Source organism: Podarcis vaucheri (genome assembly GCF_965113315.1).
Source record: "Podarcis vaucheri genome assembly, chromosome: 3".
Lineage (NCBI taxonomy): Eukaryota > Metazoa > Chordata > Lepidosauria > Squamata > Lacertidae > Podarcis > Podarcis vaucheri.
In genome coordinates, this window is record NC_138761.1 from 32,639,474 (window position 1) to 32,657,608 (window position 18,135).

The 18,135-nt window shown below is 42.7% G+C and overlaps 1 protein-coding gene across 1 annotated transcript in view; it reads right to left on the reverse strand.

The window, feature by feature from the left end:
* Nucleotides 1-18,084, reverse strand: part of NVL (nuclear VCP like) — a 41,625-nt gene extending 23,541 nt beyond the window's left edge. The window contains exons 1-13 of the mRNA XM_082217468.1: nucleotides 17,592-18,084; nucleotides 16,705-16,778; nucleotides 14,753-14,805; nucleotides 12,996-13,092; nucleotides 12,593-12,641; nucleotides 11,056-11,322; nucleotides 8,944-9,055; nucleotides 8,661-8,737; nucleotides 7,350-7,484; nucleotides 6,380-6,481; nucleotides 4,153-4,270; nucleotides 1,463-1,607; nucleotides 435-705 (exon numbers count right to left, since the gene is read on the reverse strand). Of these exons, the coding sequence (XP_082073594.1) occupies nucleotides 435-705; nucleotides 1,463-1,607; nucleotides 4,153-4,270; nucleotides 6,380-6,481; nucleotides 7,350-7,484; nucleotides 8,661-8,737; nucleotides 8,944-9,055; nucleotides 11,056-11,322; nucleotides 12,593-12,641; nucleotides 12,996-13,092; nucleotides 14,753-14,805; nucleotides 16,705-16,778; nucleotides 17,592-17,654 (1,563 nt within the window). The 5' untranslated portion in view covers nucleotides 17,655-18,084. The remainder of the gene's footprint in view (nucleotides 1-434; nucleotides 706-1,462; nucleotides 1,608-4,152; nucleotides 4,271-6,379; nucleotides 6,482-7,349; nucleotides 7,485-8,660; nucleotides 8,738-8,943; nucleotides 9,056-11,055; nucleotides 11,323-12,592; nucleotides 12,642-12,995; nucleotides 13,093-14,752; nucleotides 14,806-16,704; nucleotides 16,779-17,591) is intronic.
* Nucleotides 18,085-18,135: the final 51 nt, after the last annotated feature.

Consider the following 18,135-nt stretch of genomic DNA (forward strand, 5'->3'; position numbering starts at 1 on the left):
TAAATATAATATAACTATTATAATTACTACATTTTAATCCCATGCTTGTTCCAACGAACTCAGGGAAGTATATCTGGTTCTCCCTCATCATTTTACTGAACATCCAGTCCAAAAATGAGTTCTGGAGAACTCCAAAGTTTGCTTGCTACTTTGTGATGTTATAGTTCAGGGCTGTGAAACCTTTGGCCCACCAAATATTGTTGGACTACAACTCCCAGCAACCTTAGCCTTTGGCCATGCTGGCTAGGGCTCATGGGAATTGTAGTTCAGCAACATATGGAGGACCACATGCATCTCCTAACAGACCATTGTCAGGCTTTTGCAAAGTTTGCCCTAATGAAGGAAATACTGATGCATATACCAAGTGGGAAATATTAAAAGTTAAGGAAGAGTTATAGTAGGATACAGGGAAAGGATACAAAGAAAATACATACCATAGTGGGAAGATCTGGCTCTTTGATAACCTGTCTTAGAAGCTCTTCAGTATCCTTTTCCATGTTTTGTCCAGATGACCTTTCGTTACTTCTCAGGACTTTGTGCTGCTCCATCTCCAGCTTAATGAGAACTCTATTCACAGTGCACATTGCAGCTTCACGGCACAGGGCCATGAGATCAGCCCCGACGTAGCCTGGGGTCAAATGAGCCAAATGACCAAAGTCAAAAGATTCCTGCAATCTAAGTTTTCGACACAATGTCTTCAGAATTCTGGCAAAGGGAAGAAAAAGGAAGAAGTTACTACAGTTTTAGTCTTTACAAAAGAAAGAAATAAAGAAAGAAAGAAAATCATAAGTTATTGAATTATTTGTCCCAGAGCTTATGAAAGGGGCAGAGATATTTATAATTTATTAAACTTTGGTGGATTTCTGCATGATTTGCAGGAGATCCACGGGAATGATCCATTTTTTCGTTGCATAAACTTTAAACAATACCAGTAACAAAATTAATGTTCTTCCTCCCGCTCCAGTGTCCCAAATTAGATTGCTGAATAGATTTTTAGTCTGTTACTCAAAGCAAGTTTCCTGGGCTCAGAGTTCTTTAATTCTATTGTCTTTTGCACCAGGGTGAGTCTCGAGGTCCTAGTAAAAAGCGAAGTAGATCCCACAAGCCCTTAATCTGCTTACTCCTGTAATAGGTGAACCAAAACCAAAGCATCTGAATAGAAAATGAATAAATCTATGTGAAAACATAGCATGAAGGCATCGACTCCTCAAAAAATCCTAAACAAGCCATGCTACTCTTTCCGTATTATTGCTTTATTGGCCAAATGTCTGAATTGGGACGTCTACGCTACAGGGAAAAATCTGACACAGACTTTTTCCTGTACTACAACAGAAGCAGCAGCAGCTATATTTGCTTTTTTTTAGTTAAAAGTTTAAGAGAAACGTTTGGATTCAAGAGCTAGCAAGCCATAAACTGAACATTTTTTAAAAAAACAACAACTTTAAAAGCAAAGCTCACACACTTCTCTCTGGCTGCTTCACCCGGAATCCCCAAACAAATCTCTCGATCAAATCTTCCTGCACGTCGCAGAGCTGGGTCCAGTGAGTCTGGTCTGTTGGTTGCCCCAATTACTAGGACCTGAGCAGCAGTAGCCAGATTATTCAAGTCTGAAAGATGAAGGAAAAACAATAAACTCACAGGGAACTGGCAAAGGAAAGTACTCTTTGCTGTTAGAAGAAGAGTTTGCATTTGATATTCCGCTTTATCACTACCCGAAGGAGTCTCAAAGCGGCTAACATTCTCCTTTCCCTTCCTCCCCCACAACAAACACTCTGTGAGATGAGTGGGGCTGAGAGACTTCAGAGAAGCGTGACTAGCCCAAGGTCACCCAGCAGCTGCATGTGGAGGAGCGGGGAAGCAAACCCGGTTCACCAGATTACGAGACTACCGCTCCTAACCACTACACCACACTGGCTCTCTGTTAGGAAAGCATTATTTGTGCTATATACCCTCAGTACACAACTCAGGTGTGTACCACCAACTTTTACTAGCGATGATGCTACAGGGAATGCTGGGACTGCGCAGCATGTCTGCTATAGCTCTTTGGCAGTGATAATACTGGGCTAGGAGAGAAGAACACAAAAAACAGGTAAGGAAACTCTGCATGCTAGATCTCCATCAGGATTGGCCTTATAGGCCAAGACTGACAGGGGGCAGGGCCACCTGCCTGTCAATCACCCGATTTGGCATTTAAAAGTCCAAACACCAGGACTTTGAAGAACCTCGCGGGCAGTAAGGCATGCATCTCCCAAAAGCAGGTGATGGGCACGAGATCCAAGCTTGCTCCCCTTGCTCCAGGAGCAGAAAGCAGTTTCCATTAAAATGAAATGGGGCTGGGAGACCTTTAGCCGGGATTTCAGTGCAAAACCCTTTCTGATCAGGATTGAACTCCCTGCCAATCAACAGATGCACAGATGCATAGAGAATTCAATCCTGCTTCCTGGCTACACCAGTCAGCTTCTGGGGAACAGGGCCTCAATGCAAGGTGGCGCGAGAACCACTTCCTTCTGTCCCGTGCCCAAGCTATAAATTTAGGGTCCCACTAGCACTGACACCGACTCGCCTTCTACCAGTTGTCATGTTGCAGTTTTGCTCATGATCTTGCTATGGACAAACATCACTTGCCAAAGCTGGGAAGGAATTTTATGCTCTCCCAGTTGGCTTCACGAAGTAGACCTTTTGCCCTTCCCGTAGCAACAGCATTTGTTGGGTTGTTATAGCTTTCTATAATTCATCACAACCGTTTGGACAGGTACTGGAGGCATTGGGCTGGATTTACAACAGAGGTAAAGGGTACCATCTCCCTTTTCTCAAGTGTCTTGGTGTGGCAAGTTCAAGGCCCAACCAAGCTTAACAAGGGCTGACCTGCTAGTCACACATCCAAGTTGATGGGAATAGTATCTGTCCATGTTGTGGTGTGTTTTAATTTGCCTTCTATACCTTGATGTAGTACATGGGTGGAGCAATTGTCTCTGCACTATTGATGTTACAACACCTACTTATCAGAAAGGGTCTTGCAACAGCTTAACAGTAAAGGTAAAGGGACCCCTGACCATTAGGTCCAGTCGTGACCGACTCTGGGGTTGTGGCGCTCATCTCACTTTATTGGCCAAGGGAGCTTCTGGGTCATGTGGCCAGCATGACTAAGCCGCTTCTGGAGAATCAGAGCTGTGCACAGAAACGCCATTTACCTTCCCACTGGAGTGGTACCTATTTATCTACTTGCACTTTGACATGCTTTGGAACTGCTAGGTTGGCAGGAGCAGGGACCGAGCAACGGGAGCTCACCCCGTCACAGGGATTCGAACCGCCGACCTTCTGATCGGCAAGTCCTAGGCTTTGTGGTTTAACCCACAGCGCCACCCGCAACAGTTTAGAGATTAACAAATCTTATTACTGCATACACTTTTGGGGTCTCACTTGTCAAGAGGACACACAGTTACAATTGGAGCGGGAGAAGAATATAAAGGAGGGAGTTTTGTGACAAATTTAACCAGTTTTTGTGTATGCTAAATGACCCTTCAGAATAGCAACGATAGTGTTAATTTACTCAGAAATGCTGATTGGTTGTAACACCTCCTACTGAGTTGCTCTTTTGAAAGTCATTACCAGGCTGACTAGACCTTGTGCATTCAATTCATTGGATTCTGTACTCATCTGTGCTCTCTGCATAATACCGTGACACAGCCAACTCTTGCCTTTTGCATTGCTTGACATTGTGGTCTTCTGGCACATTTTTCTATCTATACCAGGTATACAGATGTTGCTCCCAGCATGTCTTATCATGCTGGTTGTGGCTGATTGAATTGAGTCCTTCAACATGTGGAAGGTTAGAGGTTCAACATTGGACCCATCAGCATGTATAAACACGGTTGTCATCTGAAAGTATCTAATGCATCTGGCAAAGTGAGTTCCGGCCCTTGAAAGCTCCTGCCACGTCAGATCAATTAGTCTTTAAGGTGCCACAAGATACACACCCCACTTTTTTGTGCTTTCGGTAAAGATTATCACAAATTACTCCTCTGTAATTTGCTTTGGTACTTGGAAATCTCCAGCTGACATGATATTCAGCTGAAATTTCACCTAAAGAGCAAGATCCAATTTAAAAAGTGGGTTTGATAGAGCACTTTTACTAGATTAAAAATCCCTGACCATCCATGCAAGTCAGAAGCTGCGCTACAATTCTCCGCTCCATGTCCTTTGAGGCAACTTCTCTCTTGGGTGTGATAGCATCAATTTCATCTATGAAGAGGATGCATGGAGCATTGGCCTAGAAATAATAATGATAAAAAAAGAAATCAGCACAAACACAGAAAATGATTAAGTAACTCTTAGCATATTATGATTTTTTTGTTTTATAATTTCAAATAAATACTTGTTGAAAGAACAGCAAGGTACCAACTTTTAAAAGTTAAAACAAAACTTTTCACCCAATCGGATATATATTAGCAAGTGCTCTGTGCTGGAAAGAGGTCTGCATAGGGTATCTACCAAAGGTATAAGCGTAATAAAATACACACATGAAAAGAGAGTCGGGGTGTGACAGAATGAATGAGAGTTATCAAAATAATGTCCACTTGCGCCTTCTGCTTCCCCAACACATTGAGCCACAATTAATAATTGCAGGTGCTTCCTTATTTTAATTTTTACCAAATCCATTCAATAAACAGTTTCCCCCCCTTTTGCATGGACTAACAGCAGCACTAATACAAAAATGAAAGATGCAGTATTGGTCAAATCCAATATCCCCCCGCAAAAAAAACCACACCCCACTGAGTTAATGGATTTGGACTGCACCCTTTTCTGTGTCTATTCATAAGCCATCATTTTATTTCTACTACTACTATATGGAGAAAAAACTACTATTCAAAACCAAAATAGCTTTTCTCCTTTGCAGGAAAATACAGGTTTTAATAAGGGACATGGCGGTGCAATGCTAAACTGGCATATGCACCACTTTTAGAGCTGCTTGACTGTGGATCGAGTCAATAAAAGGAAGTTGATTCCAATTACCAAAACACACCACTATGTTTGGACAATATAAAATGTCCAGCATTAAACTAAAGAGAAAGTGACCTTCAAACTCATAAGCACTGTGTATTGTCTGAATAGTTTCAAAAGAAGTTATTGTACGTCAGAGCTAGAATATGACACACATTAAAACAACTTCCTCTAAAAGCTTTTGCATAACAGACTATATAAAGAAACAGACGCATCCTAATTCAAAGTAGAAAAGAACCTGGAGAAACTAGAATCATAAAGATCTACATGCCTGCTGAATGCAGATCATTTGATTTTGGCAGCAATATTATTTAGCAAATAAGTTTCTTAGAGACCATACTGAACAAAATTTATAGCTGGAAGACAACCATCATGAAATGTTAGAAAAACTACACTTGGCAGCAAAGGCAATATTTGGGTTTTAATTCTAATGCAGAAAAAGGTTTTGATTCTATTGAGTGGAGATTTTTAATAGAAGCTATAAAGAGGTTTTTTATATGCCTGTTGTCTTTGTCCATAGAGTTTTCTTGGCAGGGATACTGGAGTGGCTTGCCGGTTCCTCCTCCAGGTGGATCACGTTTGGTCAAAACTCTCCACTATGACCTGTCCATCTTGGGTGGCCCTGCACGGCATAGCTCATAGCTTCTCTGAGTTATTCAAGCCCCTTCACCATGGCAAGGCAGTGATCCAAGGCAGTGATCTGTACAGTTAAAGCTATGGTTTTCCCAGTAGTGATGTATGGAAGTGAGAGCTGGACCATAAAGAAGGCTGATCGCCAAAGAATTGATGCTTTTGAATTATGGTGCTGGAGGAGACTCTTGAGAGTCCCATGGACTGCAAGAAGATCAGACCTATCCATTCTGAAGGAAATCAGCCCTGAGTGCTCACTGGAAGGACAGATCGTGAAGCTGAGGCACCAGCATGAGGCCACCTCATGAGAAGAGAAGACTCCCTGGAAAAGACCCCGGTTTTGGGAAAGATGGAGGGCACAAGGAGATGGGGACGACAGAGGACGAGATGGTTGGACAGTGTTATCGAAGCTACCAGCATGAGTTTGACCAAACTGCAGGAGGCAGTGGAAGACAGGAGTGCCTGGCGTGCTCTGGTCCATGGGATCACGAAGAATCGGACACGACTAAATGACTAAACAACAACATAAAGGGGTTGCGTTTCAGCTATATATTATTTTTTACAAAAAAATAAGTGGGACAATTTTACAGCCAACCCACAGTTAGTATTCTGATACATGGAAATTTGCCTTCCTGTCAGGATGTTAGATGAGGATGCACCTTTCTCCACTTTTAAATTTGTGTGTAGAAATGATTCAGAGTCAAGTGAATTAATAAAAGGCTTTAAGACTCTTTTCTGCTGGTCTTACCACAGCTTGCTCAAACAGTTCCCTTAGCTTCTGTTCCGATTCACCAGACACTCCCGACACAATCTCAGTAGCAGCTACTTTGAGTATTGGCAGTTCAAGCTCCTAGAAAAACAAACACAAATGAACACAAAGTAAGATTATTATAGGAAAGACACTAACCAAGGCTCAGGCATTTTACAGAAGCCTCTACCGTGGAGGGCTGAACGGTGGAAAGGAGAGTAATATCACACCTTGATTCAATGGGCAATGCACAAAAATACTTTAACAGATAACAGTGTCATGAGATTTTGCAGTTATCCAGGGTGCGCTACTCCCTTGTACAGTACCATTTAAAAGACAAGGAAAGGCAACAATTGAGGAGACTCTAGATTGCAACCCAATGACCTCCTGGGAGGCCTGGCCTGCAGGAAGAGAAGAGAGAACTTGTGTATCAAAATTCTTTCCCCCTATTCAAAAAAGTACTGGGCACCATGACATACAAAGCAGGAAGAGGCCCATGCAGCTTCAACATTTTAAACTGCTTTTCACAGTGCTTCCACTAGCAGTGTTATTCAAGATGCTACAGAAATGCTGTACGGAGGTTTGTTTTTTTAATGCAGGTTTTGAGCTTCACCAGCTATTACTTTGCAATGTATTCTGTAACATCTTGAATGCAAGAACTAGCAGAAGTACTTGTGTACAGACAACTTCCCATTTATGTGGAGGCTATGTTCCAAAGCACCATGCGTTTAAGTGAAACTGCGCATATTTGAAACACCACTGAAAATACCAGCAAGCACCCCATTCCGCCCCAGCCCCTTTTGGGACATTTTTGTGATTTTTTTGGTCACTTCCAGGTTCAGTGCGATGTGCACATGCGCAGTCACATACATATTAGACATGCCTAAAACCATCTCTGCCTGCATTAAAAATACAAATACACCTGAGGTTTGAAGGCAGAGCAAGAAAAAGTATACACCAATAGTCTCACCCCAGCAATTGCCTGAGCTAATAACGTCTTCCCACACCCTGGTGGTCCATGCAAGAGGAATCCTCGAGGTGGAACAGCTCCTAAATAGTTGTATACTTCAGGATGACAGATATGTATCAGCATCTTGCACACTTCCTACAGTGAAAATGGGAAAAAATTGTCCTATCTTACTTTTTGTAACAGTTAACAGTTTCCACATCCTCCCAGAATTCTGTGTTCTCCTGCCCTGTCACCATATGAGATCACACCCAACCAGTGAAGGGATTCCGACCGATGCAAATAAGTAAATTTGCATTATCTCATCTTTGCAACTGCACTATGTGTCTTTATCACAAGCGCAGAGATAGCACTTGGGTCAGAGTGCACCTTTCATTTTAAGACACGGAAGTTTCTAACCCTGAAGGCTGAAGACATGCTTGAAAGTCTGTGAACAATGCCTGGCGCAATCATAGCATTCCTAAGGTATCTAAGGCTAGTGCTTCAGTTTACTCTCCTACTGCTAGCAAAAGCGGAATCATGCAATAAAGCAAGTCTGTAGAATTTAGTTTTTTTACAGCTAAACTGAGTTTAGCTCAGAATAGAGTTTTAATTTCTTTTACTGCGAGGCAAAGCACTGATTCAGGATTTGTGGATTACAGCTTTAAAAAATAGCCTTACACCTAAATAATGCTGCATGAAACAACCCTCAGCATTATGTAGATGCTCATCTCTTTCACTGTACAGTGGTGCCCCGCAAGACGAATGCCTCGCAAGACGGAAAACTCACTAGACAAAAGAGTTTTCCGTTTTGGAGGTGCTTTGCAAAACGAATTTCCTATGGGCTTGCTTCGCAAGACGACAATGTCTTGCGAGTTCCTGCTGGTTTCCCCCCCCCCCTTTTTCTAAGCTGCTAAGCCGTTTATCGGCTGATCCGATCAGCAGATAAGCTGCTAAAAGCCGCTAATAGCGCTAATCTGCTAATCCGTCAATGGGCTTGCTTCGCAAGACGAAAAAACCGCTAGACGAAGAGAATCACAGAACGGACTCTTTTCGTCTTGCGAGGCACCACTGTATAAGTGATTTTCTTGACAACTTTTATCCAGTCAGAGGGAGGAATTCAATGTTGAGCTAAGGTGACTGTTCTGTTATGGCAAGCTTTTCAACTTGCCCGTCACAACAGCCCCTCCTCCTACCCTCTGGTACCCTTTCTCCTGAGCCACTCAAAGCCATTTTCGCGAAATGCAGGGCTGAGGGAGAGCACTGCCTTTGCGCAGGGCTTTCACTGATGGCACTCATTAGTTGAATCCCGCCCAGAGTTTAGTTAACTCTAACCTTCAGAGTGTCATCATTGCCTCCTATATCCTCAAACTTCACGGAAGAAGTTCTCAGCTCAAACCCTTTCTGTTTAACTGTAAGGAAAGATGGAGATATTACTAGGACAGCGAGAACACAATCTGCGAGGTATTCTCATTAAGTACATGGAAAGCACGGGGGGGGGGGTGGAATTAAGAAAAGATTGGACAGAACAAGGTATTACATTTACAAAAGAGCCAGAGGAATAAGCAGTGGCTTTTTGTTTCTTTGTTTAAATATTCTTTAGTGCAATGTCGCTTACTCTTCTGTTTTCTCAAAGCAGATTCTATTTCTTCATCTACTTCCTGAGATTCGTTCCTCCTTTTACTTCTCTTCCTCTTGGGTTTCTCCAGAAAGGAAACATCTTTTGAATCCTAGAGTACAAGTAAGATTTTTCTATTTAGTCTGCTGACATTCTTTACCCAGTAAGCCACACCAAAAGCAGTAAAAAATTTTTTTAAAAAAACACACCTTTAAACTCAATCAATAGAAAAATCAGCTGGTAAGCCAAATGTACCCCAAGAAGGAAATGCCAATAAAATGCCCAGCGGAAGTTATTAAGTATGACATCATTTGACAGCTTTAAAAAACATACAGTATTCATTTAGACTTTCCCTTTTTTAGCAAAAAATATAGCTGCACACAAGTTATTAGGGTTACCCCAACAGGGACAAAAAACGACACAAGCAGTTGTTTGGGTCTGACTAATTCCCCCGTTTTTAATAATATAGTACCATCAACATACATTTAATGGGCTGCAATCTTAACCCCTGGGAAGAAAGCCCAATTGAATTCAGTACGACTTACTTCCGATAAGACACGGTTTGGATTGCACCAATAGCTGCACAATATGAAGTGCAATATGAAGAGTTGTGGATTGCTGGTAACAACACATCTCAGCACATGCTACATAACACAAATAGCCTATGTACAATCACATTACACAACTGCATGATGAGGACAAATAAAACTTTTACTTAAGCATAATGTTCCTGTGACTGCCTCGCCTCCAAAAGGTTATTGTAGAGTTCGTAAAGGTTCAGAAAAGGGCAACCCAAATGATGAAAGTTGAAAGGGAGCGTACTTGTCTTGCAGGCTCAAAGTCACAAGCTCAAGGAATTTGTGAGTCCTAGTAACTCGTGAGGTGAGTCACTGAAAGACCCTGAGAGCTGGCCTTAAGTCTGGCCACCTGCCAAAGTGAGGATACTGATTGTCTGTAAACAGCTGGGGTGTCAGTGACTAGATTAGAAAGTTTTACACAAAATGATGTGATTAGACAAACCCAGTCTTAGTGCGTCACAAGGAAGGCTCTAAGGGGTGGTGGTGTTTAAACAATGCAAGCTAGATAAGGTGGAAACCTGCGTGGTCCTATCAACCCTGATAACATTATGATTTGTCATACAATAGACAAAATATTGTTTTACACATTATGTGCTGCTTTCTCATGCAACATGAGAAGAACAGGTTCTGGGCTAAGCAGCTGTAGATAATGAGCAACTAATAACCTTAAACAACATTTTGCAAAAAGCAGTTGACTCTCCAGAACCTGATGTGTACATGGTTGGCTTTTGTTTTGCTTTGTTGATTCTCTCAGTCATTCAAATAGGATGAGAATTGAGCACAAGAGCTGTAAAAACACTGATTTTCCATTGAATTAAGGAAGAGGGACCCTGAAACACCACATGACCATTCACATCTCATCTAGGCTGAGGACTACCTGGAACATGTGGGAGTTGTGGAAGGCAGACACAAAAAAGTTATATGGTCCCCCCCCCCAGTAGCCTTGGGGTGCTTTTTACATGTGCCAACAGAGGGATTAAGGCCAAGAAAGTCTGGACGTGTGTCAAAAGTTAAACAATGATGTTTTCTAGATGTGCAGCCAGCCATATACTAAGGCAAGGCTGAAAACAAAGAACAGGGTTTGTGCCAACAATGCAACAAGATGTTTAAATGGTCTCAGTTTTGGTGAGGAGATTCCCTCTCACTGCAAATTCAGGAGAACACAAATGGAACCAAAACCAGGTCACTGAGAAACAAGTGGGGAAAATCCCCGCGCTCAGATGAATCTTGTGGTATGCAGAAATACAGAATATTCTTTTAAAAATAAACCAATGACTGAGCACGTTCACTGATCTTCAAGAGCCACTGTGTTTTTGAAAACATCTGAAATGGGTTAAAAACAACAACAACATTATAACTGCCTTTAGCTGGCAAAGGTCATACTAGTTTAGGAGTTTCAGTCTCTGCAATAACGTAGCTTCCTAAAACTATTTTAATAGTACATTTTAGATGTACGCTTTATTGTTATTGACCCTAAGTTTTCGTGATGGGACAGGAAAGAGGGAAGAAATTCTCTCTAATGTCAAGACATTACCTCAACCATCTGTTTAGAACCATCACTTTCTTCTGCACAAAGGTCGATAAAAAAGTTTTCCTCTTTCCTGTCTGGGGTTTTATCAATAAACCAGCCACCTTCTGAGATCCTGGTATCAGATGGCGCTTGAGTGGGAAGCCTATTCGATCCAGGTTTCTGTGAAGGAGTGCTGGACATTGTCTGCGAACTCTTGGGAGATGCTGGAAGAGAATCTGGATTTCCTTTCCGGTATAAGGTCAACAAAGATGAGTTCATGTGATTTGAGGGCTGAAAAATATAATATATATTTATAAAAGAATCAATGGAAGGTTATGAATTTTTTTAACCATAGTTATTTTTCCTAGTGTGCTTAGCTACAGAATACATTATGCATAAAATACTGAATGGTACATTATAAATATACCAGATCTGTAACCAACCCCTTGCCTTCTTGCCTATACAGGTAGGCAAGAGTTCCCCAGCAAGTAACTGACTTAACAAATAACACTTATGCATTTTAGTCACACATGCACTTCTTATTTCTGCCCAGGTGAAGGCAGACCTAGGACAAGCACATATGTAGTTGACTTTCACCCACTTTTAAAAAAAAAATTTATTAGAACATAAAGAACATAGATATTTATTAGAACATAAAGAAAACCACAGAACATTATCAAATATCTCCCCCCAAACTAAAACATTAAATATCTTAACAAAGAAAAAATAGAAGAAAAAGAATAAGGAGAAAAAGAAAGTCTAGAAAGAAGAAAAAGAAAGACAAGAAGAAAATAATAAAAATAATAAGAAATAGAAAAAGAAGGTCCGTTTCTCTATCTGCCAATTATATATAAAGTAATTATTCAAAGTATCTGACATCTGCACTTCAGAAAATTTCTGGCTGTAAATAGTATCCAGTTTTTCCTCATTCTGTAGGATATTTTCTTCCACCCTAGTTTTATCTCTCAGGAAGTCCATTATAACGCTTCTTTAATTCATATATTTCTACTGTTCTGGATTAGTATTTTTCTGGCTCTCTGCGATGCCTTTCTCTTTAAGGGTTGCTTTCACACACCTTTTCCAACATCAATTTGCAATGTGAGTGTCACAAATCACACAAGCAGCAGTATGTGGCACACCTTGACAGGAGCGTTATTGTTTGGATTATGGCAAAACCAGGTCTCCTGCTTCAATAGATAAGAGGCAAACCGGCCAAAGCCACTAGATGGCAGAAGCTACGTATGTATGATAATGCACTGTACCAGGAGTGGCGCTGTCCATTTCACGTAGTTGAAATATATATAAAAATTGTCCAGTAGCACTTTAGAGACCAACTAAGTTAGTTCTTGGTATAAGTTTTTGTGTGCATGCACACTTCTTCAGATACACGGCTACCTACCTGAATCTCACGTAGGTTTGAAGAAAAGGCTGGCCACTACTGATTGAAGGCTTTTTATCTATATCCACTGCATACACTTGGTTTCAGAACTATAAACTATTCTTAGAACACATAGAAAGAGATGCATTTCATCAGACAACAGTTCAACACAGACACACTTACTGGGAGTCCTGTGTCAGTGTCCGAAGTATCCATGCAGCTTTCTGAATCACTTAGAAGAAAGAAAGGATGTTTTAACAACAATAAGTTTGGCATTATTCTTTAAGACAGAGACCCTGTGGCCTTTCACATGCTGTTGGATAGCAACTGCCATCATCCCTGACATAGGAGCCCTGCTAGATCAAACCAAAGGTCTATCTAGTCCAGCATTCTGTTTCCTACATGATTTGTAATACTACCCATAGTTTGCTCGGAAACAGAAAGAGGGGTTAGTATCTGCTCTGCAGGAGAGAATTGCCCGACTATGGTTCTGAGATCATGCAGTGTTACATCTGACCTGGACCAATTAATTTCCATGGCTTTATAAAAAGTTCTTAACTCTTGGAATTAAGTAATTTCAACTTACTCTTCCTCCCCTTTGCGTCTTGCTTTCTTCGCCAGATGTTCATTCTCTAGAGCAGCTAAATCTTCAGACTTCAGCTCATCGTTGATTATCCCAAAAACTGTTGAAGAAAATTAATAAACATAGATGAAAGCAAAGAACCCCATAATCTCGTTTGGCAATAGCGAAACCAAAAAGAGGAAACACTTTGAACAGCACAATCCTATTTGCTTTTAATTAAGTCTCAATGAATTCAAAGCTCCTGAATAAGACCATAGCCTAAGTAAGTGTTAGATCTACCTAGGATCCACAAATCACAGTGAATCTGGCCTAGATCCATTTTATGAGCAGGCAGAATCTTAAAATACTTTTGGATTACCCACAACTACCTTTGATGCAATGATTTTTTATTATATTTTTAAATTATATTTGTATACCACTCTTCATATGAAGATCACAGGACGGTTCACAACATAAAAATACAGAATGAGAAAACAAAATACATAATAAAACAAAAACACACCAATAACCCCCCAAACACATTTAAAGGGCACAGAATCAGCCAAAGGCCTGGTTATATAGAAACCTTTTCTCTTGTCACCTAAAGCTATGCTATGCAGGCACTAGGAAAACCTCACTGGGGAGAGCATTCCACAAATGGAGAGCCACCACAGAAAACGTCCATTCTTGTGTCGCCACCCTCTCATGGAGGCATATGAAGAAGGCCCTCAGATTATGATCTCAGGATCTGGGTCAGTTCATATGGGGAAAGGCGGTCCATGAGGTATTGAGGTCATGAGCCATTTTAGATCTCAAAACGAGCAGTTTGAATTGGGCCCAGAAGCAAAGCAGCAGCCAGTGAAGTCAGGACAGGATCAATGTAATATGCACAAACAGTCTTGCCCTGGTAAACAACCTGGCCACTAAATTCTGCACCAGCTGAAGTTTCCAACTTCATCTTCAGAGGCAGCACTACGTATAACCTGTCAGGAGTTCAGCCTACACTCGAGTAGGACCCTGGCAGAGACACATACCCAACTGGCATGTTCCCTCCCTCCTGGTCGATCGTTTGAGAGCTTCATAAACTTTCTTCAGCCCCAACATCACAGCGACCGGTGTCAACCGACACCGGCATACTTAGGGATCTGCAGAGTTTGTGCATCTTGTGTGACAGACCTCAGCAACTCAGCATTTTGGTTAATCTACTTTATTTACATATAAACACACATGGAGCACTGCAACATGGCTCCCTCTCTCTCTAGCATCAGAGAGCAAAAGGAAAAAGAACAGAGGACAATAGTCCCACTTCACGGAACAAGGTAACACAAACATCCTGTCTCCGTCACTTCCCACTCTGTGGAGTCAAAACATATACCGTCATGTGAAAGACAAACATCCCATGACTGCAATCATGGAGCAGGAATTCTAACATAACCTAGAGGTTACTGGAGCATAGACAGAAGTTAAGCTATTCCTGTCCAGATATGGGTGCAGCTGGGCTACCAGTTGAAGCTGATGGAAGATACTCCACACCACTGAGGTCATCTGAGCCTCAAGCAACAGCAAAGGATCTAGAAGTACCCCCAACCTATGTAGCCTCTTCTTTAGAGGAAGTGTAACCCCTTCAAGAGAGGGCAACCTCCCATCCATCTAGTCTAGGGAACAACCCAACAGCAGTGTCTCAGTCTTCTCTAGACTGAGCTTCAGTTTGTTGGCTCTCATCCAGCCCATTACCAAGGACTGAATGTTCACTTCAAATTCAGTATTTAAAAATGACTCACCTTTCTCTACCTGTATTCTAAAGGCATTTCTTTTTCTTCGTCCATAATCAGCACTGGAAATCAATTTTATACATTAGTCTCAGTGAAGGCCTTCTTCTGCACATGTTGCATTTCCAGCAAAGACACATAATCTAACCATTGTAAGAAGGAAATTACCGTATTTTTCGTCCTATAAGGCGCACCGGCCCATAGGATGCATCTCATTTTTTTTGGGGGGGGGAATGAATTTTAAAAAATTATTTCCCCCCTCCAGCCCTGGCGGGCGCCCCAAGCCTTGCGCTCACCTGCCCGAAGCAGGGGAAGCCCTCCGGAGGGCTCCCCGTGCTTCGGGGTGACAGGCTGCCGCCCCAAGCCTCGCGCACCCAGCGGGACCTCCTGCCGGGCGCGCAAGGCTTGCAGACACTCGCCCAAAGCAAGGGGAGCCCTCCGAAGGGCTCCCCGTGCTTCGGGCGGCAGGCTGCCGCCCCAAGCCTCGCGCACCCGGTGGGACCTCCTGCCGGGCGCGCAAGGCTTGCGGACACTCGCGGGGGCTGCAGGCTGCTGCCCGCAAGCCTTGTGAGCCCGCGGGTACTCCCACCGGGCTTGCAAGGCTTGCGGATAGCTTCCTGAAGCCTGGAGAGCGAGAGGGGTCGGTGCACACCGACCCCTCTCGCTCTCCAGGCTTCAGCGAAAGCCTGCATTCGCCCCATAGGACGCACCCAGATTTCCCCTTCATTTTTGGAGGGGAAAAAGTGCATCCTATGGGGCGAAAAATACGGTAGCCTTATCTTGAGTTATTCAGGTCAAACACAGGGAAAGATTGGGACCAATATTTAACAAAAGTGGCCTGTTTTCCAAATTACAATTGAGTTGCAATTCATGTGTACTTAACTTGCATGAATTCAGTTTTACAGTTTGGCCAGGGGAAAGGAAGCGGGGAATGTAAGCAATCTCACCCGCCATTGTACTCACCTCAGGAGTTTGGAGGTGCAGGCAGAGTGTGTTTTGACTATATGCAATTTTTGCTTTACAAGCTAACCCCAGATCATAACCCCCACGTAAGTTGTGACTCAACTGTACATTCTTTATCAAATAACATATCATTCTTCAGTCTGCCATGGGTTCTACCATGGGAGGCCCTTTAGACTCAACAGAACCATGCACAGGTGTAAGGTTCTCCTTATGAGATAGAGGTTGGTTCACCTTTTCCTTAACCCCAATCCAGCCTTTCTGTCCAATATAAGTTATCCATGCTGCAGAGCACAAGTAACTTGCTGGCAGAGGGAGGATATGTAAATGGGCCCTAAGCCTGGGTGAGTCCTGGGCTCTCCTCTTCCAGCACAGTCCTGAAAAGGTGACGAACATTTTCTGTTATTTTTCCAACTAATGGAAATTATTTATATTTCCAAATCTGGAACTATTGCTTGTCATGGCTAAAGTCTTTGACGGCAGAAACTGGAAAATGCTGGAAGATTCTAGTTCATTCTAGAATATTCAATTCTGTTGCAAATATTGTTTTGACTATTTCAAGGTCACACTGAGCCATGAGCGATAAATTTGTGCGCTCAACGAGCTGGTTATTCTCTCTCTTACTTTCGTTTGTACCTCATGTGTTTGCAGTTTTTTCTCTAAAGTTTTTTTGTAATGAAGCCTTTTTGCCTTTAGTAAGTTTTTCTTTTACCGATGGACCTTTAATTCTGCGTGTTTTATTACTACATTCACTACAAATATACACTTCTGGGACTCTGTTATTCATCAGGACACATCAGAGGGCCTAGTTTTAACTATAGTTTAGGCCAGGGGTCAGCTTACTTTTTCAGCAGGGGGCTCTGCTCCTCCATTGGCATCACTGCGAATAGGAGCAGGGAAAGGAGAAGCATATGAGTCCCTGAGCCTAAATCACACTTTATAGTTATGTATAAGCCCAGTCCTTGTGTTTATCGTCAAACAAGTGTAAGAATTCAATATCTTACCTGTATGTTTTCTGTAGCTCAGCAGCTAAAACTCCAATGTCAACATACTTGCCACATTTGTTACTCTTCAGGTACTGTAATTGATATAATTTTTTAAATATATATAAAAAAACTTTAGTACAGTATTTGCATATGTGATAGGTTTATGAAATTCAACTGTGATTTTTTTAGTTTTTGGACAAACATCAAATAAACAATTGCTCATTGTATGAAGGTTCTAGCACTGCTTTTTACAAATGTGAATTGTGATATGTGAAGAGAAGCAAGGGATTTATTTATTCACTCCTCCTCAGCTCAACCATTTGGAAGCCCATGAGCTAAAAGCATGGCACAATACCTTCTACCATCAACATTTAACTCATCCATCTCACACTAAAGACCAACAGCCCAATCCTATGCTATCTGACAAGGACATGCCTACCTGTTTCACTGCAGGTATAGTAATATGCCCACTGATTTCATAGGAGGAGGATGTTCAGTGTGGTTAAAAATCCACTGAACTCGGCAGACATGATAACACGCCTAGGTTGCATGACTCCAAAATACACTCGCAAATCAATCCCGCCAGACACATTGGGACTTATTTCCAAACCGAAGATGGTAAGGATGGGGCTTTAAATTTATCCCGCAACTATATATTAATTCAGTTCAAGGTAAAAAATATATCAACTTGGTCTGCAGATCAAAGTTCGGACTTGATCGCCCAGTGCTGGATGTGCGAGACCGGGCTACGGCTGCTGGGTTGGCGTAGTGCGGCAAAAGCAATCCAAGTAGGCTCAGAGACACGCTTTTCCTTGCCCAGGGTGCAAAAAGAAAGCCCAGGCGGCTCAGCTTATGGGGAGTCCACCCCATAAGTGAAGGACCAGGGGAGAGAAACGAAGCGGTACCTGCTTAATCCGATGCTTCAGCCGAGGATCCCCTGCGGGGCTGCCTCCTCCGCGAATCCGCATGGCAGCGCCGCCGCCGCCGCCGAATTCCGCCCCTCAAACGAAGCGGGAGCTCCGCCTCCCTCCGCCTCAGACTCCTTGAAGACTCCGGAAATCGGCCTCGCCTTGAGGCACGACCCCCTCGGGAAAGGGAAATGCAAAGAGGCGGGTTGGAATCCCCGTGCAGGCACTGCTTTAGACGCCTAGCACCCACCCGACTCATGAAGGCACAAATTGGCGTCACCCTCCGGCCTCATTCCTGATTCAAGCCCTTCCACTCCCGGCGCCTATGATACTTTCTAGCTTCAGCTCTCTCTCTACGGAAGCATTTCGTATCCCTTGGTCCTGTGTGTGTGTGTGGGGAAACGCAGCCCGCCTGATGTCTTTGGACTCCAATTCCCATCATTCCTAGCTACCGTCGTCAACAGTCAGGGATGATGGGAGTTGCAGTCCAAAAAGAAGAAAAAAATCTGGAGAGCCTCAAGTTTGCCACACCTCTATGTAT